This window comes from Lactuca saligna, chromosome 1 (genome assembly GCF_052625555.1).
Source record: "Lactuca saligna cultivar CGN05327 chromosome 1, ASM5262555v1, whole genome shotgun sequence".
NCBI classification, from domain to species: domain Eukaryota; kingdom Viridiplantae; phylum Streptophyta; class Magnoliopsida; order Asterales; family Asteraceae; genus Lactuca; species Lactuca saligna.
Genome location: NC_136417.1, coordinates 14,307,481 through 14,335,430, shown reverse-complemented (window position 1 = coordinate 14,335,430; position 27,950 = coordinate 14,307,481). Strand labels below are relative to the sequence as shown.

At 32.7% G+C, this 27,950-nt stretch overlaps 3 protein-coding genes across 3 annotated transcripts; all 3 read left to right on the top strand.

The window, feature by feature from the left end:
- The first annotated feature begins 1,389 nt into the window (after positions 1 to 1,389).
- LOC145002850 (uncharacterized) lies at positions 1,390 to 2,166 on the top strand. Its single transcript, XM_078962038.1, has one exon. It carries the CDS (start codon positions 1,390 to 1,392, stop codon positions 2,164 to 2,166), a length of 777 nt encoding a protein of 258 aa, XP_078818164.1.
- A 21,663-nt stretch (positions 2,167 to 23,829) lies between these two features.
- LOC145002844 (uncharacterized) lies at positions 23,830 to 24,788 on the top strand. Its single transcript, XM_078962034.1, has 2 exons — positions 23,830 to 24,102; positions 24,342 to 24,788. Exons 1-2 carry the CDS (start codon positions 23,830 to 23,832, stop codon positions 24,786 to 24,788), a joined length of 720 nt encoding a protein of 239 aa, XP_078818160.1.
- Positions 24,789 to 25,078: 290 nt separating this feature from the next.
- LOC145002837 (uncharacterized) lies at positions 25,079 to 25,405 on the top strand. Its single transcript, XM_078962028.1, has one exon. It carries the CDS (start codon positions 25,079 to 25,081, stop codon positions 25,403 to 25,405), a length of 327 nt encoding a protein of 108 aa, XP_078818154.1.
- Positions 25,406 to 27,950: the final 2,545 nt, after the last annotated feature.

Genomic DNA, 27,950 nt, shown 5'->3' with positions numbered 1-27,950 from the left:
TCCTATTCCTTGTTTTATTAAAAGAGAAAAGAGACATGAATTTGTTTTTAGCTAGAAAATGTGTAAAGAGGTGGGAAAATGTTGGTCAAATGTATGCTTCGAGAACGTACAAACATTGTTAGGTATGCGTCTTCTAAAAAAACAATCAGTCTGTAAGCAAATATTTGTGCGATGCAGACAAAACAGTGAGGAAGAGCTTTTGATAAAAAAAATAAAACACCTATTCTTGCTTCAGACTCCGTAACAACATTTCAAAACTTTAAATACTTTAAAACTTTTATGTTTTCTAACTAAAATTTTTGAAAAGTTTTGCTTAAAATGATGTGATCTACATCATTTCCATCATCTTCATCATTTTGCAAATTGTGTCTAAAATTATTCAACAAAATGTTAAAATTCGATACCACTTTGTTCGTGGATTTCCAATTTGCATACATTTAATCTTTTGAATGATAATTACCTTTGATTCATTTCGGTGAGAAAAAATATGTTAATCCCCGTCCAAAAACATCACACATTGAGTATGTTGTCAACGATATTGTTCTCTAATCCTAAGACCATGCAGGGACTAAAGTCATATCTTCTATCGGGTTCCATGGTTTCTTCATGGATTTCCTAGTTTTTTGAGCATCCATTTTGCTAAGATGGTATCGAGAGAGGTATAATTAATGTTGAAGGTTTGAAATATAAAAATTTGAAAATGGTAGGGATAGATAGTAGTTGTGGATATTTAAATAGGAGAAAAGTCATATAAAATTTTGAAATTTAGATATTAAAAATGGTCAAAATTTGAGTAAAGAAAAAAGAGACTATGAAAACTTTCAATCAAATTGGATGCTCGAACTCTACATGTCAAACTCTTTAAACGTTGTTTGCTAAGCAAACTCAACATTTTCAATCCCTAACCCAAACAATTCCCTCCGGTCTTACATGATATACACAATAATTCAAAGGTCGTATGATACACACACATGTATTAAATTGTCATAAATGTTTATACATATTGATACATTGTTTAATCCATTATATAAGAAAAAAACTATCAAATAGAAATATAAAACATAAAAATGTATGAGGTGGGGTAGGTAAAATTATTTAAATTGTAATTGGTATTGGTAGGGTTGTCAGTTGTGAGACCACCACCACCACCCCAGCACGGCGGCACCCTCACACGCGTGGCTCGGTCTTTATAAATTCGTACCATCATTTTGAACCTTTCCATCGGCCCACTCAACCCTCTGAATTCTGAAACACACACTTCCATCTCTGTCTATGTGTTTTTTTTCTTTCTCCTTTAATCTCACTGCCCTAATTTCCTACTTGTAAATTGAAATCTGTTCTTTGCTTTTTGATTACATCTGATTTTCGTTCATTGAGAAGGAAGAAGATATGGATTCTTATGATTTTGTTGACATTGTTAAAGCGGAGAAGGCCAATGCGCTTGCGAGATACAGACGGTTTACAAATATGGCGAAGTTTTTTCAGTTAATCGAAGTTTTCTTCGCGGTTGCTTTGATTTCGTGGTCGTCTACTCGTCTTCCTACAGTTCTAAAAGTCTCCGGCGAGTATCTGTTGGCATTTTCATCTTACTTGATGAATCAACACGTTGTTTTTCTACTCGGAAATGTAATTGTCGTTGTTTGTTATGTTCTTTCTCGTCATACGGAAGCCGGAAACGAATCCGGTGGTTCTGGAATTGACAACGACGACGGTAAATACAACCAGTTAAATCATCAGAAAACAACCGAACACACTCCAAATCCTAAACCGGTGCCGTGGTCTGTGATTGAGTCACCGATCACAAAGAAAGCGGTGGAGGCGGAAAGTCGTGATCGGAAGATTCAAAATGAGAAAGTAATCGTCAAAACGGAGTCAGAAGTGACAACTGTAATGGTAATCAAGCAGGCGGCGAAGCAGATAGAGAGATTTCAGAGAACTCAATCGGATAAGTTGAAGATCCAGAATTCTATGAAGCCTCGTCGTGAATTACGGCGGTCAGTGACTAGCATTGCCGCTACCTCCGCCGCCGATGAGTCGGCGGTGACATCATTTGACGCGGTGGACAGACTGAGCAACGAAGAATTCCGGATTGCCGTTGAGGCATTCATTTCAAAACAACAGAGCTTTCTCAAGCAACAGAGCATGGTTGAAGATGGCAGATCATGAATTCAAAATGGACATGGTAATGAAAGTTTTAGCAGTAATTACTACTCCACCATGGTTGAACATGGTTCTTGAATATTATTTCAATGTAAAACTCCACGATTCTAATACAACTGTATCAAATTTTAGCAGTAACTACAACATCCTTCCTTCAATACTGTCATGATTCAAGAAAAACGCATGTTAATTATCTGATTTTATATGGTTTTAGGTTTCAAATCATTAAAATATTATTTTTAGTTTTAGTTTTTCATAACTTTTGGGAAAGAATGGTCTTGTAAACGTAAACTCATTTCGTTGTCGAACCAAGAAAACCAAAAAGTGTAATTGTGGATGAATGATAACTTATTATTACTGAATTTGGCAACCAGGATTTTTGGATTCATATTGAGCTTGAGAGAAGAAGGCTAAGATGGTAATTTGGATTCAACTTCTTTATTGTTTTCCTCAATTGTGGGGTTTGAAGCTTGAGAAATATCATGCGTTATTAAATTTTCATTACGAATTCTTTTTTATGAACAATTGATATATACAAATTTGCCCCTTTTCACTTTATTTCCGTTGTTAATTATTTTCTATATACAAATTCGCATGGTTCATTCCTTGATTCACATTTTCGATGTTAGAGGTGAAAGAAGTTTGGAGTTGTGGGACAAAAAAGCACCACGGACCCGATGGAGTTAGTTTCAAATTTATAAACATTTTTGGCATTTATTGGACTTCATGAATTCATGTGTCTCTTCAATGATTTTGAATCTAACAGATGCTTAGGTAGGTTTCATATTCATAAGGTAAAGGAAGAGCATCTATGATGATCTTTGTGTACGAGTTACTGTTGAATTAACGGAATTAAGGCGTTTAAGATCTTAACGAAATTTCTATAATTTTATAAATAAAAACAAGGGAAATCTCCAGAAAAGTCCCAAAATTTTAATCCAATTTATGAAAAAGTCCCAAAATAAATTTTATTTACAGAAAAGCATAGAATACCGGTTAAAACTTCGAAAAAACCCTTTTCGGCCGGTTTCGCAGATTTTGCCGGTATTCTGTCCTTTTTCGTTAGTTTGCTCAAAATTTTGGGACTTTTCCAAAAATTACATAATAACCAAAATATTGGGACTTTTTTGAAAATTACCATGAAATTAATGAATATTATTATTAACAAATCTTTTATAAATTACATAATAACCAAAATATTGGTGCCCTAAGTACTCCTCTATTGTTTCCTAACCACTCAAACTCTCTACGTTCTTCCTATGCATTGTTGTGGGTATGATGGTGAGATGAAGTTAGTTAGCATTCCTCTAATGTTGGTGTTCTTCTTATGTTGTTTAACCTAACTACCAACCAACATTCATACCTTACATGTTAACAATCATCGGCTAACACACATCTATAAAATGTGAAAAGTGAATCCTGAATGATAATTTATATGGAAACAAGTGAAGGGTGATTATCTATTTAAATTGTCATTCAAACTTTACTTTTCACTCTCGATAGATGTGTGTAATTTTATGGTTGTTACCGGGTAATGTTTGGAGGTTAGGTGGTAGTTAGGTTAAAGAACATAATGAAAGATCTATATGTTCGTGTAATGATATTTTTTAATAACACATGATCATATAGCATCATGCTTAATAGCAAGTACACACTTATTGATTGTGTATTAATAAATATTATCAACTCTTGTATTGGTCACGCCTAATAGAGTACTTCTCACTATGACACCCACAACGATACATATGAAGAACATAGAGACTTTGAAGTGGTCAACAAACAATTGAGAAGTACATAGTCGACCATTCTATTTCTAGAAATTAACAACAAATGTATTTCCTTTGTTTATAATAAAAAAATATTTTTTATGTTTATAAATGATTTGTTAATAATAATATCCATTAATTTCATAGTAATTTTCAAAAAAGTCCCAATATTTTTGGTTATCGGGTAATTTTCAGAAAAGTCCTAATATTTTGAGCAAACTAACGAAAAAGGACAGAATACCGGCTAAATCTACGAAACCGGCCAAAAAGGGTTTTTTCGAAGTTTTAGTCGGTATTCTGTGCTTTTCTGTAAACAAAAATTAGTTTGGGACTTTTTCATAAATTGGACTAAAATTTTAGGACTTTTCTGGAGATTTCCCTAAAAACAAAATCTTTTTTGGGTTGCTCTACTATCCACAAATAATTTCGAATGATATTAGAAAAAAGAGGAAATGATTTATCAATTTATTATTTGATTGATAAATTAATTAGAAATTGATTAGAATTAATCAGAATCCATCGGAAATTGATTTTGGATTAACTGAAATTAAATAGAGGTATATGAGTTCGATTGTAATTGTTCAATAGTTGAGCAATGAAGAGATTTCAGAACCTTCCTACGATAGACATATTTTGAGGCTCCTCGAGAAGGGTTCTGAAAGCCTCCATTAGTCGATAGAGATATTTTATTAAATTTGAATATCTGAATATTCAAATTAGGTTTTATCGTAGTATCCTAGTAGCTATAAATAGGACTCTATACCTAAGGATTTTCGACCAAGTATCCCTTGTGAAGTTATAGACGAATATTCTCTTTTTCTTCCCTCTAAATCGTTATAGGGTTTCTATGGCCCGGGTTCGAGCCATTAGAGACAACCATAATTTTGGTGCTAGCTTTCTGAAGAGCAACTGATGATTCAAGAGTGATACATACGGTGACCTTATACATAAGGATTTTTTTTCTAATTATCCCTTGGGAAGCTATAGCAAAAAGTTCTCCTTCCTTCTCTCTCTCTCTCTCCACTAAATTGTTCCAGGGTTTCTAGGGTTCGGATGTGAGCCATTATAGGCAACCATAATTTCAGTGCTAGCTTTCTGGTGAGCAACTGAGGATTCAAGAGTGATACATAAAATTAGATTATTATTAGTGTTTGTGATAGTTTCAATAGTATGTTGCTATAATGAGAAAAATCATAGATATCTAGGTTGCGTAGGCCCATAATTAGATTTTATGATATTTCTGTCATGCAATTAAGGTTAATGTAACCTATAAAACCTATTACTAGTATCAGAGCCTAGGGTTCTTTCTATTATTCGCATAATTGAAATTCGGAAAACCCTTTTGTTCCTCACCCCCCCCCCCCCCTCTTCTGCTTGACGCGACGTACCCTCTATTCTGTCAGATCCGAGATTTTGTTCCCTTTTTTGGTTTTAGGATAATTACTTGTTAATTAATAGTTATTTTAAATGGTTAAGTTTTAAACTTTTAATTATGTAATGGGACAAATCATAGTTTGCAAATAAAGGGAGAGAAATATGGAATTTATATTATTTAATTAATAGATTAATTAGGATAATTATACTCAATAAAATATTATCAATCTTAATTATTTAAAAGTTAAATCAATTAATTAAATCCAAACCTTTTGTTATTAAAATGTTTAAAATACACCCTCATATATATATATATATATATATATATATATATATATATATATATATATATATATATATATATATACTAGCCGTTACCCGCGCACAGCGGCGGGGACAAATATCTTCTTTCAACGATATTTTTTTAAAGAAAAATATTATGTTCCAAAAGAAAGTTCATGTCGTAGGTGAGAGGAAGGACGGTAGTCGTGATAGTGGTTGGTTGAAGGCGGAAGGAGGCAGAGCGGCTGTGGTGGTGGTGGTTATACTGTCTTGGTTACTGGTTAGGGTTCTTCGAGAGAGTGTGCGTATATTTCTTACTTTAAAGGGATTACGAAGATAGATATTATGAGATGGCTTGTTACCAATGTGAGAGAAGAGATCCTCTATAAATTGTTGACATTGACCGCTTCAAATGGCTGAAGTGTTGAGATTGACGGGTTCAATTTGCAAATGAATTCTTCTATTAATTTGATACGAGATTTTTAGGGATAAAGGATAGGGTTAAAGTTTTAATATTATTATATTATAAATGGGTTGTACTTCAAGCTTAATAGTTTGGACGTCTTAAAAAAATAATATTATTATATTCAATCTATTTATAGAAATAGTTAGATTTCTTTTATAAGTAGTAAAGATATATATATATATATATATATATATATATATATATATATATATATATATATATATATATATATATATATAAGAGTTATAATACTATATGTATAAGATTAATAATATGTCAATCAATCCAGGAGTAAACCTCGATCATGAAGCCATGTTATAAGAGAGATATATGAAAACGACCTATAAAATGATCATTGGACAATAAAATTGATTCTAATCCATGTCTCATGTCCATAAGATGTCTTGAACACTGAGGAATCTTTGATAACTTATCCTAGGGTCGATGTTTGATTAGATCATAGTCTGGAGTTGCTTTGGGAAGCACCCTTTGCTGCGTTATTAAGAAGTTATACATGCAATTGTAATTGTAGACATATCCAAGTGGGAGACTATTGGATTAGGTGTCTAAGCCAATAACTAAATTGATATATATGTGAATTATATATTAGCAAAGCCTTTTTGCGTTTCGCTCAAAACAAGCAATTAAATATGATGGCTTTTGGAGAGAGAGAGAGAAAGAGAGAGAGAGAGAGAGAGAGAGAGAGAGATTGATTTATTGATTTATTTTATGCTTAATAAATATAAATAAATAATTTATTAATATATTATGAAAATAATATAATAATTAGAAATATTATTATTTAATTAAGAATTAATCAAAAATTAATTAGAATTAATTTTAGGATTAACTGGATTAATTAAAACTACAATGAACTAAGTTGAAATTGTTCAATAGTTAAATAAAAGAGGTTCCAGAACCTTCCCCAAGGTGGTGGATGGTTTTGGAGGCATATTCTAGGATTTCTAGAATATCCCTTGGAGATAATTAGGAAATTGGATAATTACCTAATTTGAAATAATAGTATTATATTCAAATTAGGGTTTCTAGGAGTTCATAGTGTAGCTATAAATATGGCCTTAACCCTCATATTTTTTACCACTGCTCCTCTAAAGAGAATAGTAGAAAATCATCCCATCTCCTCTATCTCTCTCTTCAAGTTTCCTTAGTTGATAGGGTTTAGGTGTGAACCGTCAGAGGCATGAGATTTATGGTGCTTGCTTCCAAGAGCTTTTGAATAAGGATTTAATTGGTTATTTACAAGAATAATTAAAAGCTACGTAAACCTTAACTCTCTTATATTTTTTTATAATCCTAGGGTTTCTATATAGTTCTTTGATGTTGATAGATTATAGCATACAATAGTGAAAACATAGATCCAATTAGGTTACATGTGAACTTAGAGTTAAGTTATTTTCCATCACATGATTTTGTAGGCTATAAAATCTATCAATACAGATATCTGATTAAATCTGAATATTTTCATATTCAAATTAGAGTTTATCCTAGTATCCTAACAATGATAAATAGGACCCTATACCTAAGGATTTTTGGCTAACTATCCCTTGTGAATCTATAACTGAAAATTCTTCTTCCTCCTCTCTCCTCTAAATCGTTCTAGGGTTCTTATGGTTTCCATGTGAGCTATTATGTAACATCCCAAAATCGAGACCTAAATTTTTTTGCTTAATTATATTACTTATGAAAATAGTTTACGGAAAACATCATTCTTATCATTTCAAACATCAAGTCACAAATCACAAGTCTAAAAACCCATATCATCAAATAGTAAAATATCAGAGTAAAATCCCAGGGTTCTCAAAGTAGAAATCATGTGTGTGCGATGCACTGTTACCCTGCCGGCTCCTTCCCCTGAACTGAAGAGGTATCTGAAACCAAAACTAAAAATTGTAAGCATGAAGCTTAGTGAGTTCCCCCATCATACCACATACCATACAATCATACATACCGCTGGGCAATTCTAAGATGCCTGACCTACCCATGTCAAGACATTCTGGGGTGCTGACCCACCCATGTTAACCTATTTTAGGGTGTTGACCTACCCGTGTCAGGAAATTCTGAGGTGCCTGCATACACTCCGGTCTATATCACCCGGTCACGGGGAGTATTTCACCCCTACTGCTATCACATAATAACATATCATAAACATGCTGTCAGACATATCTGGGGTGTCTGACCTACCCTTTGGTCCTAACGCCCGAGTCGGGGGACTATTCCCCTCCTACTACCACTATCACATAGACATATCATACTGGCACATAAAACATATCAAGTAATAGCAAACCAGATAATTATCACAAAGACAATCATCTTAACTCTAATCAACTACTAGTAGGTCAGCCTTGGTGCCTTAGACCCACTTCTACTGAAGGGTAACTCACCTCAACATTGTGTAGCGTCTGCACTGTCCTCGATGTCAAAATCGACTCTCCCCGACTCCTCAATCCTTACACGAAAACTTTTCTAAGTTATCAATTCATACTCATAACCCTTACAAGAGTCACTCAAATCCTTGGTCAAAGTCAAAAAAGTAATTCGAAATATATACCATGTGTATTGGAATAAAATTCTTAGCCTGGAAACATCGGGTTGGATCGGAGTTGGTAACTTACAAGCCTTGAATTTAGCATTACTAATTAAATGGTGGTGGCAGTGAGTCCTTTAGGTTCTGGTTATTTATGCATTGTGTTGTGGATTTTTTATTTCAAATGATTTATGAAAACAAGCACAATGGAAGCAAAAAAAATATCAATTTAAAAGTTTATTATCCCCCAACAAAGATCCAAGTAGACTATAATAAATCAACTAATCACAATCATATAGTTTTTAGATTACTAACATAATAATGAAAATACATATGATGTCACAGAACGACAACCATGAATAGGTAGCTTCTACAAATAACCACACAGAGCTTAAGAGACAGTTTCTAGACACACCAATCATCGAATCAAGCACCAAACTTGATGTTCATCTTTTGAAAATCATAAACCCACTTAGGTTTACGGTTTCGGTAGGCGTTGCCAATAATGTATGGGAGAGGAGATAGTTAGGGTTTCATTTATGATTCTTAATTTCCTTATTAGGAAATTCTCCCCCCCCCCCCCCCCCCCCTTTATAAATATATTGTTCACTAGACTTTTAAACATTTTTTTTCTTTCGGACAACATAAGGGGTTAATCCATATAATTAGTTACTATAATTAATTATTTCAATATAAAATGAACCTTTTTATCAATTTATTATTAAGTAAATCTTTTATTTATTCTTCTTTGATTTAATAAATGATAAATTACATTTATTTCGTTATTTTGGAACCGACAAAAACTATATTAGACAAAAAAAATTAACCAACAAGTAGTTAAAAGAAGTGTAACACCTAGAATCCAGAAGGCTAAAGAAAGGAAGGAAAACCTTAAGTCAAGAAGGAAACCCATCGAGTTTGGGGGGGGGGGGGGTGACTCCACGAGTAGGGGCGAGTTTTAGTACGCGGATAGAAGGACCTGCTCGATGAGTTGGTTCGGGTTTCGGAAACCCTAAATTCGGGTCTTTGTACATTATTTATGCATCTTATTCTCCTTCTATCAGCCTCATTTACAGCCTCCTTGTCCCAAACCCTCAACCACGAAACCCTATAGTGTTCTTTAATTGTGTGAGCTATTTTGAGTGTTCTTTGTGCCATTTTGAAGCTTGTGAAAGGAGAAGAAGATAGAGGACTCAAGAGAGAATGAGTAGATCCAGGGATTTTGGTCCATTCTCACCGCTTTCTGGTAATCAAGCTTCCACCTTGAATTGTGATCCATTAGATCTCTTTATGTCGTCTTTATGTGGGTTTTTAAGTCCAAGCTTGATAGCTTTTGGGAAAGGATCGACCCAAGTGGGTATTCTTCTAGATCTAGTGTCTAGAGGGGTTGTGAGGACATAAAAGTGCAAACTTTATGCCCTTAGAGTCCCATGCAAGTGCTAAGAAAATTATTATGGCCTTTTAAGATCAAAAAGGCCATGCATGGAAGCATGCTCGAGACTTTACGTATTACGTTGGCCTAAGGAGTCTAGATCCATGAGTTTATGGCATTAGAATCGATTGGGATCAACTGAATGAGAAGTCGACTGAAAGAACTCAACAAATTGGATAGCCAACTCGGCGAGTTGAGGGAGGTTTTCTCGTTTCTGGTTTCTGCAGGAACTCAGTGAGTTGATAGGATGACTCGATAAGTGGGTGGGGGTTTTTCCCTATCATGGATTCTGCATGTACATGACGAGTTGAATAGCAACTCGACAAGCTGACCAGGGTTTTTGCATGATTCTGTGGAACTTGACGAGTCTGAAGAGGGATTCGAAGAGTTGATTCATTTTGCCACAACTATGAGTAATGAAGGAACTCGGAGATTTAAGTTAACTCGGGGTGTTGACTTTGACTTTGACCAAGCTTTGAGTTTGACTTTGACCGGGGGTAAAATGGTTATTTTACCCTAAGAAGGATTATCAGTTTTTGACTAGTATTATGATTGGTAATGATAACTCGAGGAGTCAAGTGATCAGCAGTTCAGGGATCTACTAGTTAGCAACGAGAGGATTATTTGTGGGATTCTGTAGTCGGTGTGTGAGGTAAGTTTTCTCCATTAGGAGCGGGTCGAAAGCACCAATGCCGACCCATTTATGTTTGTTAATGTATACCGGATTTAGATCTGATGTCGGGGTTAGCCCGGTGTAGTTTGCATGTTATGTTTTCCGGACTTAGGTTCGATGTAGGGGTTAGCCCGATGTAGTTTATGTGATATGTGTTCAGGACTTCGGTCCGATGCCGGGGGAAGCGCGAGGAAGGTCTAAGTCTTCCGGACTTCGGTCCGATTTCAGGCGGGACCCGAGGAAGGAATGCATGTTTAGTTATATTTTTTTGTCTTTTTGAAACTTGTATGTGCCTGGTAGGGAGATGAGTGTGGGTGGGGGTCCGTATCTCATCACTAGCTGAGTATAGACAGGCTTCCATATCTCGTTAGTAGCAGAGTAAGGGTGGGGCCCAAGATAGGCGGGGCCTTGAGGCTAGCAATTATAACATTGTGTTTGCTTGTTATGTATTAGCATGTTTATGATTATATGTGTGTATGAGTATAGCGAGCGGGGCCTAGAGACAGGCGCGACCTAGTAGAAACTGATCTGTATATCGAGCGGGGATCGACGCCAGACGAGGCCTGATGCCAGATTCATCCGATGTTGTGCGGGGCCCGATGTAGCGGGCTAGGCCCAATATTTGCAGTATGTGATTACGTGCAGGGTATGTGGTAGTTTGGGGAGACTCATTAACCTTCGTGCTTACAATTTTCAATTTTGGTTTCAGGTCTTTCTGGTAGCGGAGAGAAGAGCTCGGGATGATCGTATCACTCACACCACAACTTTAGCCCGGGATGATTTACTATGATATTTTTACATATGACTTGATATATTATTTTGTGATGATGATTTGAGATACTTTACTTATGATTTTTATGAAATGATGAATGGTAATTATGGTGTTTATTAATGATTTAAAATAAAAATTTTGGACAGTGTTTTGGGATGTTACAAGAAGAAACACAATAAATAAAACTTTAAAATTCATTCTAGTTGGTAAATATAAATATATTATTTATTCGTCCCAATTAATTGTTGTTTACTGTTTGACTGCATAGATTCATATACGATTCTTTTTCAAGTTTGGTGATGAGTACTTTGAACTAGAACTAAGGGTTCCATATCTTGATCTTACTTATGGTTTACCATTTTTATTTTAAATGGTTGTTTGATTGTTGAATCATATATAGGTTGTTTGATTGTTTGAATCATATATAGGTCAGCAAATAAAAATGTTAGTATGAATTGTAGATTTTTATAGTAAAAAATTAAGTTTGTTATAAAAGTTTAAAATTTGTGAGTTATGGTAGTCACCATTTATATTTATTAGGATTTATGTTGATTTATAAAATATGGTTGTAACTAATTATACTAATTAGACCTTAATTATGGGTTTACCATTTTTATTTTAAATAGTTGTTTGATTATTGAATCATATATAGGTCAACAAATAAAAATGTTAGTATGAATTGTAGATTTCTATAGTAAAAAATTAAGTTGTTATAAAAGTTTAAAATTTGTGAGTTATGGTAGTTATCATTTATTATTAGGATTTATGTTGATTTATAAAATATGGTTGTAACTAATTATACTAATTAATTAATATAGGGTTTTAGTGAAATTAAGGAAAATATACAAAGGGGATAAAAACTCCTTATGGTATTGGAGTTCCTGGAAGAAAATAAGAGGATAGAAGAATTCTTGTTAGAAATGAGTAGGGTATACTCGAGTTTGAATTTATATATGATAAGAGGTGCACAATTTATTTTTGAAGCTCACAAAGTATAAGTATTATCCCTAATACTTCAGTTTGTTAAATTAAGTTAGAAAGTAGAAGAATACCTACATATCAATAATGATTTAGGATTTAGATTTTGTCATTTTATGTTGATGATATTAGAACAATGTCTCCAATGCTGTGTACCCATCCATAATAGTAGAAATCATCTAAATAGGTTTTCAAGTTGATTATAGGTGTTAGACTGGTGAAAATAGGCAAAAAAAAAAAAAATGTGTTGATGAGAAAATGGTAATCTATACATATGGTACAACTTGTATAAATGCTATATAGATCATTCAAAATTCCTATTATATTAGGGATTTGTTATTAGATTTGGAACGATCTATATGCAGGTTTTTACAAGCTATACGAGATTTGTTACGAAGTTAGTGACATGAAGTTAGGAATATGTTGATCACGATACAGCTTGTCTGACGGATTTTATAGACACTACAATACAATGATATTACTTGAATGGACACTAAAAGTTGTATAGGACCCCGGAGCCAACGTTTTGTAGGTTACTTCTAAATGTGTAGTAATAAGTCTTATACGTAATTGTAGTGACTTATTGGTTATAAAAGGACCTTTAGAGATGGAATAGATTTCATAGAGATGATGTCCTAGAGGAGCATGGGTGTAATAATGTCAATTTCTCAATTGATATTGAGACGAGTACATCTTTTTTAGAATACGTCTACTAAAGAGTTGCATTTTCAATATGCGGTAATTATTTATATGTACTTAATTGTGCGAGTTTAATTTTGTCAAATGAAATTGATGTTGGTGATTTTAGTGTCACCATGTCATTTTAAGTAACTGGAACTAACATGTGAGCTAAGGAGCTTTATGATTTGTACTCTAATACATGTACGGGGGTTGTGCGGAGTGTACGCATGTATAAGATCGAGTCAAAATCTGGTTCGACAACTAGTCGGGGGTTCGAGGGCAGCGCCCCTTTGCCGGGGTCTAGGGGCAGCGCCCCTAGCGGGGTCTAAGGGGCAGAGCCCCTAGTTGGGGTGATTATGGTAAAACTAACGAAACTCGTTAGTTTTTGGTAACCCTAATTCGGATTAATATTACTTGCTTCCAAAGCAACTAATGATGGCCCAACCCTAATGAAACCCTAATCGTGTTTAATATATAAACAACTCTTTCTTTTGAGTTCTCGTTTTTCATCACACATTCACAGAACCTTTTAACATATTAGCTTACGTTTTCTGTGCCTAGAAACGTAAGTGTCCACTTGGATTATCCTAAGTTGAATTTCTTGTAACTCGGGCATAGGGTAGAAATATCAGTTCGGAAAGTGATATCACGATCCAAGTTGATATCCAGATCTCCACCACAAACCATAATATTCCCAACAATTGATGTCTTTCAACTATGCATTTGTACTAGTTTAGTTCAAGTCAAAATCATGTATGCACTTTTTATACACCAATGAAGAAGATTTGATGAATTAAAAGTATGGTTCAAAGCTCAAACACTTACTTGAAATTAATGAAACCAGAAGAAACCATAATGGAGTGGTTGACATTATAGAAAGCCTTCGTTATTTTCACTATGTGTTTTGCAAACGTGTGTGCATGGTGCATGTACGTGCAATTGTTATCATCAAAACAAATTATCAAATTCAATACAAAGTAGGATGGGCAATGACTTGCATCAACATCCTTTCTCTTTATTTGATGATGACAATCATCATGTCGTTTTCAAAGAGGGAAAAAGTTTAACCACAACTCGATAAACATAAAAAATGAAAATGAAATAACTTTACCTCTTCCCCTAATTTTCGTTGAAGACGAGATATGGGAAATAAGCCTGTGGCAGACGCAAAAGTAAAAATCATGGATTGCATAAATTTTTTAGAGGTTACACTAATAGAAAAAACTAATTTCTAAAGGCAGATTTCATCATAAAATCATCACTAAATCAACGAATTTACACTAAATTCATAATTATCAAACTCTATGACTGATTTCCAACAGATTCCACCGTATTTGTGACGGATTATCAACAAATTTTTTACTAAAATTTACATTTAACGGAAAATTTTACGAAATAACCTGTACTACTCTTTGCAACACATTATATCCACCCCACAATAAAACAATGAAGCACGATAATTCGAGATGCATATAATTTTTTAAAGGCATTCAAATGTTTTTAAACTCAAAAGTCGGCATCAAAGTGAAATCAATTTCTCACAATTTAAATTTTAAAATAAAAGATTTGTAAAATTTTATGCAAAAATAAGGTATGTAATCTTTCAAGTTATATCATAGCAACTACACAAATATACCAATATGATAAAATGTATCAAGTAACCAATCACTTTGAGAAATTTACATCAACTAGACGAATGATGATCTAGGAAAGAATCAAATTGCTTCATAAGTTCAGGAACATAGAAATCAGTTAAGAATAAATATAGATTATCTAAGTAGTAATATTGTAATAAAATTTAAATATCAATTAAATCTTTTTTAACAAATAAATCTATAGACACGCCTATTATGTGCATATTATTTTGCTTGGGGAATAGGATTCTGGCCCAGCCAACTTGTTGCCAATTTGATATGGCTATTCTTATCCATTCGTAGTTATAGAAAAAGAAAAAGAAATCCCTCGTAGAGGTTTAATTTTAACGCATTATATATTAAGATATATTTTATTTCATTGTTATTTTTTCTCCCAACATATCACCAACTAATCATTACAACAAACATACGGCTTTCCACAGCTGCTTAGCAGCTGGCCTCCAACAGTTGTTTCAAACAAATCAGAAATTATTAATTTTGAAATTGATTATTCAATAATAAAAATTAATTTTTAACAATTACTATCTATTTTTAATCATTTATTAAGATTGTTTGGTGACTGTTGTGTTTAACAAACTAAAAAAAGTTATAAGCTAACTTTTCTTTAAAAGTTATTTAAACTTGTTTTCCATATGTTTGTTTATAAGCTACTTATTCTAAATGTTTTTTTAATGTATTTTTATATATTTCAGTTAGTATATCAGTTAGTTTACCGAACGTAATTTTATCGAAAATTAAATAAACCAACCTTTATAAATAAGTAATTGATTAATAATAACAAATTTTCATATTTTTTTTTGACAAATAACTATTTTCTTCAAAATATGACATTTTGGAGTCGCACTACTCATTTTAGAGTAATTGGTAGTAAGTATAGTTTGTATTATGGAATATGACACAATTACATTCCGAAACTAACATAGTCAATTCTGGAGTTTGGTAGTCAAAACTGTACATGTATAACTGACATTCCAGATACATATTCCAAACACCTGAAAACTAGGTTTTTCTTCCCTATATAACATTGGTATTCCAGTTAGTTAATCACTTAAAACAATAATCCATAATTCTCTATTATAACTTATTAAAAATGAGTTTCTTAGACACCAAACACCTAAAAACTAGGTTTTTCTTTCCTATATAACATTGGGCAGACGGACCATTAGAGTTACACGAACATCAAAATTGTTATGGATAGTTTCCAACACATATTGTGGCTATTGAATATATGGTAAAATAATTTTGTTCCATATGTTAATTGTTTATTTAAATTTTAGAGTAAATTACACGAGTGGTCCCTATGGTTTAGGATAATTTACGTGTTTAGTCCCTAACTTATTTTTTAACTCGGAATGTCCCTACTGTTTGTTTTTGTTATGTGTTTGGTCTCTGTCTTACCTAAAAAGATTATTTTTTCCCTTAATTTTTAATTTATTTAAATAAACACTCTCCCATCCCCACCCTTCTAATCTTATCTTGCATAGTCCACCATTTTTCCCTATTTAAATGATAGTTTTTTTTAGGTAAGACATGGACCAAGCGTAACAAAAACAAAGAGTATGGACCAAATGCGTAACAAAAACAAACAGTAGGGACCTTTTGAGTTTAAAAAAAATAAGTTAGGGACCAAACACGCAAATTAACCCAAACCTTATGGAGGAGATCGCTACCGGAAAAGCGATCACAAAGTGAAAGGTGACAATATTTTCAGAGCTGATTTGTTAGGGTTCGTTCACATCCCTATGGAGGAGATCGCTACCGGAAAAGCGGTCTCCAGTTGGTTCCCTCTAAAAAATTCACGCAAGGACTCATTGTTGAGGCTGGATATGAAGTTCGTACCTTGTGAAACTAATCCGCTTTACCGGTACGGGATTGCTGGTGATCCGAAGCTGATAAAACATCTCACAGTAACTTGTTCATTATCACGGTAAGATCTATTTCTAAGTTACTGAACATTCTAAACTCCATTAACGGGTGGTATATGGAGCGTGACCTTTTTGGTTTGGTTAGCATCTGATGATCCGACTTCATTACCAATTTCTCTTAAACAACATATTTGATAATTAATATCCAAAAATGGTATATAATAGCGCTTATTATGATGAAATTGAAATCATCAGGTTTCAGGAACAAAGATTCTTTCTGGAGGAATTATTAGGGTATAAGTTTCAGAAGCAGAGGTCAACATATATTCGTACGTTTTCTCCGTAGAATGTAAGAAGATCTTTATTTTTCTAATTATATAATTCTTTAATTCTGATTTTTTTTTTTTTGATTTTTAACATTAACATCTGTCTGTTGGTTTTAAAGAATACGAGACGATGTTTATAATTTGGAAAATGAAGAACATATGAGGTTGAAGATGATGATGTTTTTTTTACTGAATTTGATGTTAATCTGAAAGATATGATTGAAGATGTCAATTTTTTGTTTATTGAAGAAGCTAATATCAAAGTTTACTATAAATTGATAGTCAATCAGAAAGTTAAAGTTGTTGCAGTCAAATGTCACAAAGTCAAATTTGGAATTCGAATATTTCACGATGACCTTGCTTGTTTAAATCTCATATTTGACTTCATTTCAATTCCATTTTGACCTTCAAGGGCTGTTGAATATTTCTACCAAAATTCATGGTTGAAAATCAATTTCAATTTCAAAAATCGATATTGATTTTCAATATTGAATGATGGGGTTGAAAGAGGATTTGGTCTTCGATAGTGAGATTTTAATTTTGCTTCTGTATTGTTGTTTATCATTCTTTTCGATGGTCTCTCAAGTGTTCTTGCAGTGATGAAGTCTCGTATTCGAACAAGGGGTTGAATTGGCACGATGGCAGTTCGAATGAAGGATTTTCAATCGATGTTTGAGTTACCAATCGAAACAAGGACTTTGAATTTGGAAAGAAGTATTTGCAAATTGAATCTATCATTCAGAACAAAAGATTCTCACAATCGGAACTTTAGCTTAGCTGTGTGTAATTTCTAGGTCTCGCATTATTAACATCTATTTGTTAGTTTTAAAATTCCGTGGTGAGCTAACTACAGATAAGACAAGGTGTGAAGATTCTTAGGCAACTTAATACCAAAAAGGGGCAGGTATTTTAAACAACATGTAGCAATCAATCAACAATTACCTTTTTTCTTTTATTAAATTTTGTTAAAAATGTAGATGCAATATCGAATATGAAAGCTGAAATGCTATTATTAAGTATATAGTATACTTCAAGTAAAATGAGATGTAGACACATTATTGTTGGGTTTTTATTCAAAAATCTGGTTTCACAACCGGTAAAATTGACAACGGAAGCTTTAAAATTGTTGAATAAAACTAAAACTATTTTATCTACCAAGGATCATTTTGCAAGACTTAGAAAGATTAAAACAACCATATAAGGGAAAACATAACAACATTTGAAGACATTGATCCTCATAGGAGGTTGGAAGTTGATGAAGTGTGGCATAAAACTATAAAGCAAGAGTTCTCTACAAGTATCCACCAAGAAAGAGTAGAACTATCAAACATGCTAGTATTCACTTGTAATTTGTTGTTCATAAGCCTTTGAAATATATACCAAATATATGTTCAAAGGTGAAGCAACAAAAGGGCTTTGTCTAGCATCAAAATGATAGAGAATGGAGAAGAAGAAGAGCCTTCAAATTCCGAAATTTGGCAATCCTCAAGAGAGCATGGGGCTCTCGGATTTGGATCTAAGAAGAGGAAGAAGAAGACTTGCAAGAAATTTCTCCAAAAACCCTTTCATGCCCTCCCTTATATAATGCCCCAAAAGCAGTGTGAGACCATAAAGCAAAAGGAGAGACAACTTTGTCTCAAGCATGACAAAAAAATAGACAAGGCATGCATGCCTTGTCTCCTTCCATTTTTTGAAAAATACATGTTCAAAAGAAGACAAAAGCTATCTCATGGCTAGTTTTTATAACATACATGTTATCTTTATAAAAATCAATCATTTTTATAAAGAATTCCATATATATATATATATATATATATATATATATATATATATATATATATATATATATATATATATATATATATATATATATATATATATGTTTTTGATGTTATAAGGGTGTTATGGGCTCACAACAAGAAGCAAATATTAATTATGTTTAAACATGTGTCAATACTATTATCAAGAATAGAAACATAAGTCGTTCGAAAAATGGCTATGTCAAAACTATAGAAAACAAACCTTGACTTCATATTACTAAAGGAATCATAAACAAAACTTTAATCAGGATCTATAAGAAAGAGCATCAAATGCAGTAATGCACCACCAACCTATTTATAATTAAAAATATTTCATCTATTTAAAATTAGGCTCCATTAGATAATTAGTATGACTTCTCTTGAGATATTAAATTATCAGTATAACTACCTTCATGGCAACGCTTTAACAACGTGGCACTTTCGTATAAAGAAACCAAAAACATGTTGGTAATCCTTACCCAATAAAGCAAAAACTAAAATAAAAATAACATGGAATATATATATATATATATATATATATATATATATATATATATATATATATATATATATATATATATATATATATATATATATATATATATATATATATATATATATATATATATAGAACCATAATTATTGGTTTTTTTTGAAGGAACTAAATATTTTTTTCAATTTCTAGAGCTTATTATTTATCGAAAAAAAAATCTAAAAATATTTAAATTCATATATTAACATTGCGAATGTGAAAAATATTTTTCGGATTCACCGTATGAATCCGGATTCACGTTGTGAATTTTCAAAAAGTCACATTGTGAATTTGACGTAAAAAAAATCGAATTTGATATCATTGGAAAAATGATAAAAAATTATGAATTTCTGTATTTTTAGTTTGTTTTTGTTTTTTTTTTTTTTTTAAAATAAGTTCTAAAAGTTGAAAAAAAGATTGGTTTCTTGGTTAATTATGGTTCTCTATTGAACCTCACTATATATATATATATATATATATATATATATATATATATATATATATATATATATATATATATATATATATATATAACTTGCTTAAAGTCAAATGGATATTTTAGTTGAAATAAAACATGAAACTAATGGAAGCTAGATTATGTTAAAGGAAAAGAGTCTACATAAGAAACAAAAACAATTTGTGGCATTATTGAAGGCGAGGAATGAGTGATGATTAAAATAATGAACATATTCAGTTTTAAAAGAAAGGGAGTACCAACTTAAAAAAATAATGGAATTTCCTTATAAAAAATTTCTTCATGAATGGATAATGGATTCCTCACTTTTGCCTTTTGCTCTTTAATTTTAGTTTAATGTTTTTTGTTTTTACTTCAATCTTTTCTTTTGATTATTTAGCAAGGACGACTGGACGACACCACCTTCACCAAACGACATATAGCTAGTCATGTAGCCATCTAACGAACCATTTCTCTCTTTTTGGTAGTAAAATAAATTTAATTTATTATATTTTTTACTCGTACTCATATTCAATTCAGTTTATGACACCAAACTGACAATTGTTTACTCTTTAACGAATCATTTGGTTTTCTGACCACGACTTGCAGTAGGTTGATTAATATCTATGTTAAGTTAGAGACCTTATTGTCGTATATTATCGAGTTGCTTAGCATTCGGATTTTTTTATTGTAAACCCTCTTATAGATAAATCATCACCATACCTAGCTAGAGAATTTATTGGTGAAGTGCATTGGCAACTCACTGTTATTTGGTGAGCAACTTCACACTATGTTTCATAGTATGAGGTTTGAAGCGGTAAATTGTGAAAATAAAGGAATTATGTTGGTCATATCTCTCTAATCATAACTGATTTCGTTTACCTTTTTTCCACTTGTAATGAGGATTGTATTTGGGTTTTTTGAATCTTATATTGTAGCTGAATTTTTGTCAAAAGTGGTTTAATTCCAAGAAGCAGATGCTTGTATTTTGATTTTTGTTCATCTGATTTAATTTTCATTGATGAGCGAGTTTGATTTCTGTATTTTTTTGAAGGCATGATTTCTGAGTTTTATTTTTAGAAGATGATGATGTGTGTTCTATCGACCTTGGAAGCTAAAGTGCTAAACAATGCTTATACTGGTGGCCAAAGGGTTTGTAAAGCTGTCGGATTTGGGAGAGATGTTGAGGGAGGGAAGGGAAGCAGAGTTGAATAGGCTGTTTTATAGCAAATGAAGAAGTAAGGCTGATATATATTTAATTAATATTTTTTCAATTTTAATTAATATTTTTTTAATTAACTGGTAATTTAAAAAGGGTAAAAAAACCAGTAAGAGTAAATCAGTCTTTTTAGAACGGATAGGACCAAACGTGTAACAAAAATATAAAATAGGAAAGGTCCGAAATAAAAAAAAAAAAAAAAAAAATTGTTAAGGTAATAATCAAGTTATTAAAAAAAAGCTTTAGGACGATCCTATATGTGCGAACACGTGGAAATAAAACGGAATTTCTAAACGCAACACATTAAAAGATAGCCACGTTACATGAGGAATGAACGATCCTAATTTTAATGGTAAAGCAAATATGTTATTCTTTCACTGAATCACAATAATGGATTAGCCCATTTGTAAAACGTTTTATGGCCGATTTAATGGGTTTATGTCTTGAGGCTTGGCTCATTTGAAATAAAGCCCATTTAATTAGTAGTTTCACCAACTACCATATTTTCATTTGTATATTTATATATTCTATTAATCTATTCCACTTCAGAGAAAATCTTAGTTTGATAATATTGTTTGTCTATTACAATTATAGTATAATATAGTTCCATGGATTATTTTGATAACAGATTTGCACTTCCATTTCTTGTTCTTTCCAAATATAAATAAATTTTAGCTAGGAACGAGGTGTAGGCAAAACAAATCATGCTGCCATTAGTCAGGTGTTTGGGATTGTTTATTGATAAAAGTCTTTATTAGCTTATGGTTATCATAATAAAATTTAATAAAAAAAATATTTAGAATAATTTATGTGGTACCTGTTAAGTGTATTTTATGCATTTTTTTAGCGTACTTAATATATCGTTTTGCATTGTATTTTAGTAATTAACCATGCATTTTATTTGTTCTCGGGGCAATTTTTGCCGCTTTTCATTTTTATATTTTTGGTGTCATTTGAGGTGGTTCCGGAGGCTGAAGATGATTTAGGGTGGTGAAAAAGGGCCAATAGCAAGTTTGTGGAATTTTTGGAACCAAATCAAAGAAAACAAGATTTCAACACAAAACTTTTGACATGGGTCGTGTCATCTTTGACATGGGTCGTGTCATTTTAGTGCAACTCGACACGGGTAGGGGAGGATCTACGTTGTTGCACACGGTAGCCCGTATGACCCCTTAAATTTCGTCTAGAAATACATATTTTTCGTTAAATAAAATTATATTACGGTGCTACTTCGGTAAAAATACAGGCTACCTTATATATAAATCTAAAATATTTAAAGTCCAAATTTAATGGTCAAATCTTTTAAAATAGCATAAAATATATAAACCCAATCATTTAATGATAAGAAATAACCCAATCCAAATCTTGTACCCTTTTATTTAAAAGAAAAAATTGACGTGTGAAACAAAACATAAGGCTCGATCGAACCTCTTGCTACCTTTGCTCTACTGCCCAACCATTATCGTCATTCTCAATCATTGCAATAGTAGTGTCTATCGGCAAACAATGAAGCATGTAAGCTAATTTACTTTATTAATTGCCAATGTTTCTTATTAATTAATTGATTCAATTTGACATTTTGGTTTTACTATATCAATTATTGTATTTTTATTGTTTATCTTTAATTATGATAGGAATCGTTCTTAGGTCATACGCTCATAGCCATATATGAATTAAGTCATCAAGACGTTGGACAACTAATACATAAATGTTTTTATATTGTGTCTCACAAACGTTTTTTTTGGAGGTGAATCAAACTAAAAAGAAAAAAAATAAAACATACCAAATTTCTTATATTTGTGTTCTTTATTATCCATCATATTTATCAGAGATTTTGGCATTATATTGATTGTCGAAACTTGAAAAAATAAAAATTAATGAATAGCGATTATGTTTGTTTAATTAGAGATTTAGGTTTAATACTTGATAGTTAGTGATTATTTGCGTTTGAAACTTGAAATCAAGATTATAGTTGAAATATTTTGATTGTAGGGTTCTAGTAACAATTTTTTCAAAAGACAATTAGATGACAATGGTGAAGTAACTTCTAAAAGAAATAAGCATAATGTTAGTTCACAAGTTCCACAACCTTATGAACCTAGCAAAAAACCAGAAGTTCCACAAGAACCACAACCTAATGAAGCTATTCAAAGGTCACGAGCTCCACAAGGACCACAACCTAATGAACCTAGTTAAATACCACAAGTTCTAAAAACTTTTGATTTAAATGATCTTTCTTCGGATCCGGGGGATAGGCCAAAAACTACATCTTATAATCCTAATCAAAGAGATGAAATAAGGAGAGTATATTTGACTAAAGAACATTGTCAACCAAAGGGGCATACTTTCGAATCAAAGTTAGTTGGTAAGAAGCTAAGACGTTTTGTTGTTTAATGGTTTTTTGAATTTCCATGGTTAGAGTATAACATTAAAAAGAACAAAGCATATTGTTTGTGTTGCTACTTGTTTGGAAACATGGTAGGGCAACAAGATGGAATAGATGCATTTACAACTGAATGCTTTGACACTTCGAGTAAAAAAATCATTCCGGAAACATATGGGTAATATTCAAAGTTATCACCAAAAGGCACAAGAAAAGTGTGATTTACTATTGAGAAAAAACCAATCTATTAGTGAAGCCCTTCATAAGAAAACGGAAATTACGTGCTACAATCCGTACTTGTAGATTTTTATTGAAAATATATTACCATTTCGTGGTCATGATGAGTCGGAAAATTCTAAAAATAGAGGACTTTTCATTGGAATCTTATCTTTGATTAGAGAAGATAATGAGAGGATTTTTAATGTCACTTTAGAAAATGCTCCAAAAAATGAAAAGTTTACTTCTCCATGATTCAAAAAGGTATTGTCAATTGTTTTTCAAAAGAGATAATCAAATCTATTTGTGATGAAATTGGTAAAGATGTGTTTGATATATTAATTGATAAGTTCAGTGATGTTTCTAAAAAAGAACAAACGGCTATAGTTTTGAGATATGTTGATAGATATGGGATTGTAAAAGAAACGTTTATTGGAGTTGTTCATGTGTTAGATATATATTCTTTGACTCTTAAAGTCGCCATCGATTTTGTATTTGCCGGCAACAACTTGAGTATGGCTCAGGTGAGAATTCATAAAATATTTATTATTATTATTATTATTATTATTATTATTATTATTATTATTATTATTATTATTTATGTTTTTATGTCTTATATCTTTAATTAATTATTTGAAATAAATAGGTGAGGGGGCAAGGTTATGATGGAGCAAGTAATATGAGTGGTACATTCAATGGTTTTAAATCATTGATATTAAAAGAAAATAGTTCTGCATATTATATACATTGATTTGCACACCAGCTTCAGTTAGTGGTTGTGGCGGTAGCAAAGAAACATGATGATGTTGAAGAATTCTTTGAACAATTAACTTTGGTGGTTACCATGGTTTCTGGTTCTTATATGAGAAAAGATATGATACGGGAGATTAAAAAAGAAAGAGTTGAAGCCGAAATTGCTATTAGTGATACTGAAACTCGAAGAGGATTGAATCAAGAGATTTCTCTTGCTCGAACTGGAGATACCAGATGGGGTTTACATTATCGAACACTTGTAAGCTTGATGAATTTGTTTGCTGAAGTTGTTGAGGTACTTAATTATGTCAAAGATGAGGGGTCTAGTTTATCTAACTGTAATCAAGCAAAGGGTATTTTGTCAAATTTCAAGACACTTGATTTCTTGTTTCTTTTACATTTGATGTTGGAAATTCTAGGCCTCGCAGATACCTTGTCAAAGCATCTTCAAAAATAGATCAAGATATTTTGGAAGCGGCTTCATTAGTAAAAGGGACAACAAAAGCATTGTTAGTTTTTAGAAAAGATGGGTTTCAAAAAATTTGGAAGAAGGTATGTGCTTTTTGTGAAAAACATAGTATTGGAATTGTGGACATGTCGGAATATTATGTTACCCCACGAAAGCATAGGACCAATATGACTAATCAACATCATTTTGAAGTTGTGACTTTTAACACGGTTTTAGATATGAGAATTCAAGAATTTGGGGATCGATTTAGTTAAGTTGCCACGAAACTGATAGAGAACATGGCAGCTTTGAGTCCTTGTGACTCATTTTCTAGTTTTGATAAATCCAAGTTGTTGAAGCTAAGCGAGATATACAAAAATGATTTTGATGATTCAGAAAAGGTGCATCTTAATGGGATACTTGATATCTATTATCACTCTTTGTTCAATGATGAAATTTTTTTCAACTTGAAGGGAATTGCGGACCTCTCTCGTTTATTGGTGGAAACAGGGAAACACTTATCTTTTCCTTTGGTTTATAGATTATTAAAACTAATTTTGGTTTTGCCCGTTGCAACCGTAACCGTTGAACGATGTTTTTTCTGCAATGAAGTTGTTGAAGACTGATTTGCGTAATACAATAGGTGACAATTTTATGAATTGTGCTTTGATTTGTAGTGTAGAAAAGGAAGCACTTGAGAATGTAAAAACTGAAAATATAATTACTCATTTTTGGAAAATGAAAGAGCGAAGAGATGAACTTTAAAATGTAACTTTGACACTTTTTTATGTCTAATGAAATGACAATTTTTATTTTTTTCTTATTGTCTATTACGTGGATTTTTTTGGTGCTACCCCTTTAGTTTGTTCTTGGCTCTGCAACTAGACATGGGGTCGTGTCCAGTGAATATTTGGGCCATTTTCAACAACATAGTTTGAGGATTGGTCATAAGAAGGCAACATGCTTTCAATCAACATGAGGTCGTGTCAAAGAAGGCATAATTGACATGGGGCCGTGTCACTCGTGTAACTGCATTTTGGTCGTTTTCTTTTATGACCAATTTCAGGACTTTTAGACATTACGCACATTATCTCTCATTCCAAGCAACAAAGGGTGATTTATACCTAAGGATTTTGTGGCAAATCATTTGGAAGCATTATGCTTTTAACTGTAAGTTGACTTAATCTTATAATTTCCATTTCTAGACTTTGAAATTCATGCTTTATCCATATCCGACTAAAGCCCTTTCATTTCCTGTTTTGTTGACTACTTGATGTTATGTTTTTTATTCAGTGAGTTGATTTTTTTTTCACTATCTATCTAGCAGTTGTAGTTTTAACAAAGAGTTTGATTGTATGTTTGGTTCATGGTTGCCACTTAGATTAGAACTAGGTTTTTTTTTTTATCATTCAATTTTATAAAATCCATAAATATTTTGTAAAATTAATATTAAGTGACAACATGAAATTAGTTTTATGATGATATTAACTTTGGTGTAAATTATAATTTCATATTTTTACGCTTCTGAGTTTGTGAGAAGTATTGGGCATTATCTATGCAATGTCCAAACTAGGTTGACAATCAACTAATACTCATCACAATCTTTAATCTATCGATCCCTTCCAAGAGTGTGACCGGTTGTGGTGGTGTGATTATTATTGTTTTAATATTCTAGAAGTAAGTTCAAAACATGCAAAAGTGAAACACACAAATGAATAACATAAATTTTGATAGCAATATAAGATCTTTATTAAGCTGTAACGCCATGTTCTGAAAGTATTTGTTTATGGATTTCAGAGGCCCTGGCTAGGGCACTTTTGTCTTTTATGGGTTTTGAAGTTTTCATTCGAGAGGTTTAGAGCCGGGGTGTGTGGCTAGAAGCGTAGGGCTTCTCTCCACCTTTTTGTGTATATAAAGTTCGTCGGAAATGGACTCAGAATGAAGGAGTTATAGCACTTTGAAGTTATTGGAAATATTGGTCCTTAAGGGAGAAAGATGGCAAAGAAGGACCATGCATGCATGGTGGTGAGTGTGTGAGTACGCCCAGAGTATAAGGTCATAGAGTCGCGGGTGTTTTTGGCGTACACCCAACATACAGGATGTACGCCCAACGTACGTCCGGTGTCCAGAAACCCTAACTTTTAGGGCATGCCACTATAAAAAGAATGATAAGCCTCAAAGGTCAGCCTTCATTTCACCCTTGGATAGCCACCATGAAACCCTAATCCTCCCTTGGGTGTTCTTGAAACTTTGGTGGCCATTAGTGAGCATTTTGGTGTTATAAAACCATTTTTCAAGAAAAGAAGGAGAAAAGCAAGATGATAGATCAGAGGAGGAGTTGTTGATCTAGGACTTTTGCCTCTTTCCAGACTCTTTCAAGGTATACAATTCTGAGCTTGATGATTGTTCTCGTAGATCTCTTTAAGGAAGAGTTTATGGACTCTTTTAGTCCAAAGAATGGACCTTTATGATGAAAACTCGTGTTTGAGCTTAGGGTTGCCACCAAGTAATGGGTTCATGCACGAGTTAAGACCATTTCCAAGGAAGTAGATTGTCATTTTTTGAGTTTGAGCTTATGTGGGTCATGCAAAGCCATCAAGTAAGCAACTTTATGGTTTAAGACGTCAATAAGGACTTGCATCTGTGTTTGTAGCTTCTGGACGGAGTATTAAGCACTTAATGGAAAAAGGACTTAACAGGAGGAGTACGCTAAACGTACATGTAGGTACGCCCAGCGCAAACTCCATTTGGCTAGTACGGTTAGCATACGTGGGAGTACGCCCAGTTTAGTCATCAGATGTGGGTTTGGGCTGTTTTTGGCCTCGGTTTGGGCCATGCAATGGATTTTTGGTTCTTTGGGCCTTAGTGGGCCATCAGAAGTCAGATGATGTGTGCCAAGGAGATGTTCGGGCTTATGGTAAAGCCCATTAGAGGGTTTGATCCTAATTTGGCAAATTGGGCCATTGATAGGCCAGTAGTGGGCTTGGAAAGCCTACCTAGTGTTGGGATTTTGTTTTGGAATTGGGCCTAAGTTTGGATCATACTGGGCCAGGGGTAGATTGGTTGTTTTACCCCATGCATGGATTAACGATTATGGTTTGGGACCCAATTGCTAATTGGGTATATTGTTTGGTAGAGGCGGCTCAGGAAGTTGGCGAGGTAGCAACAAAC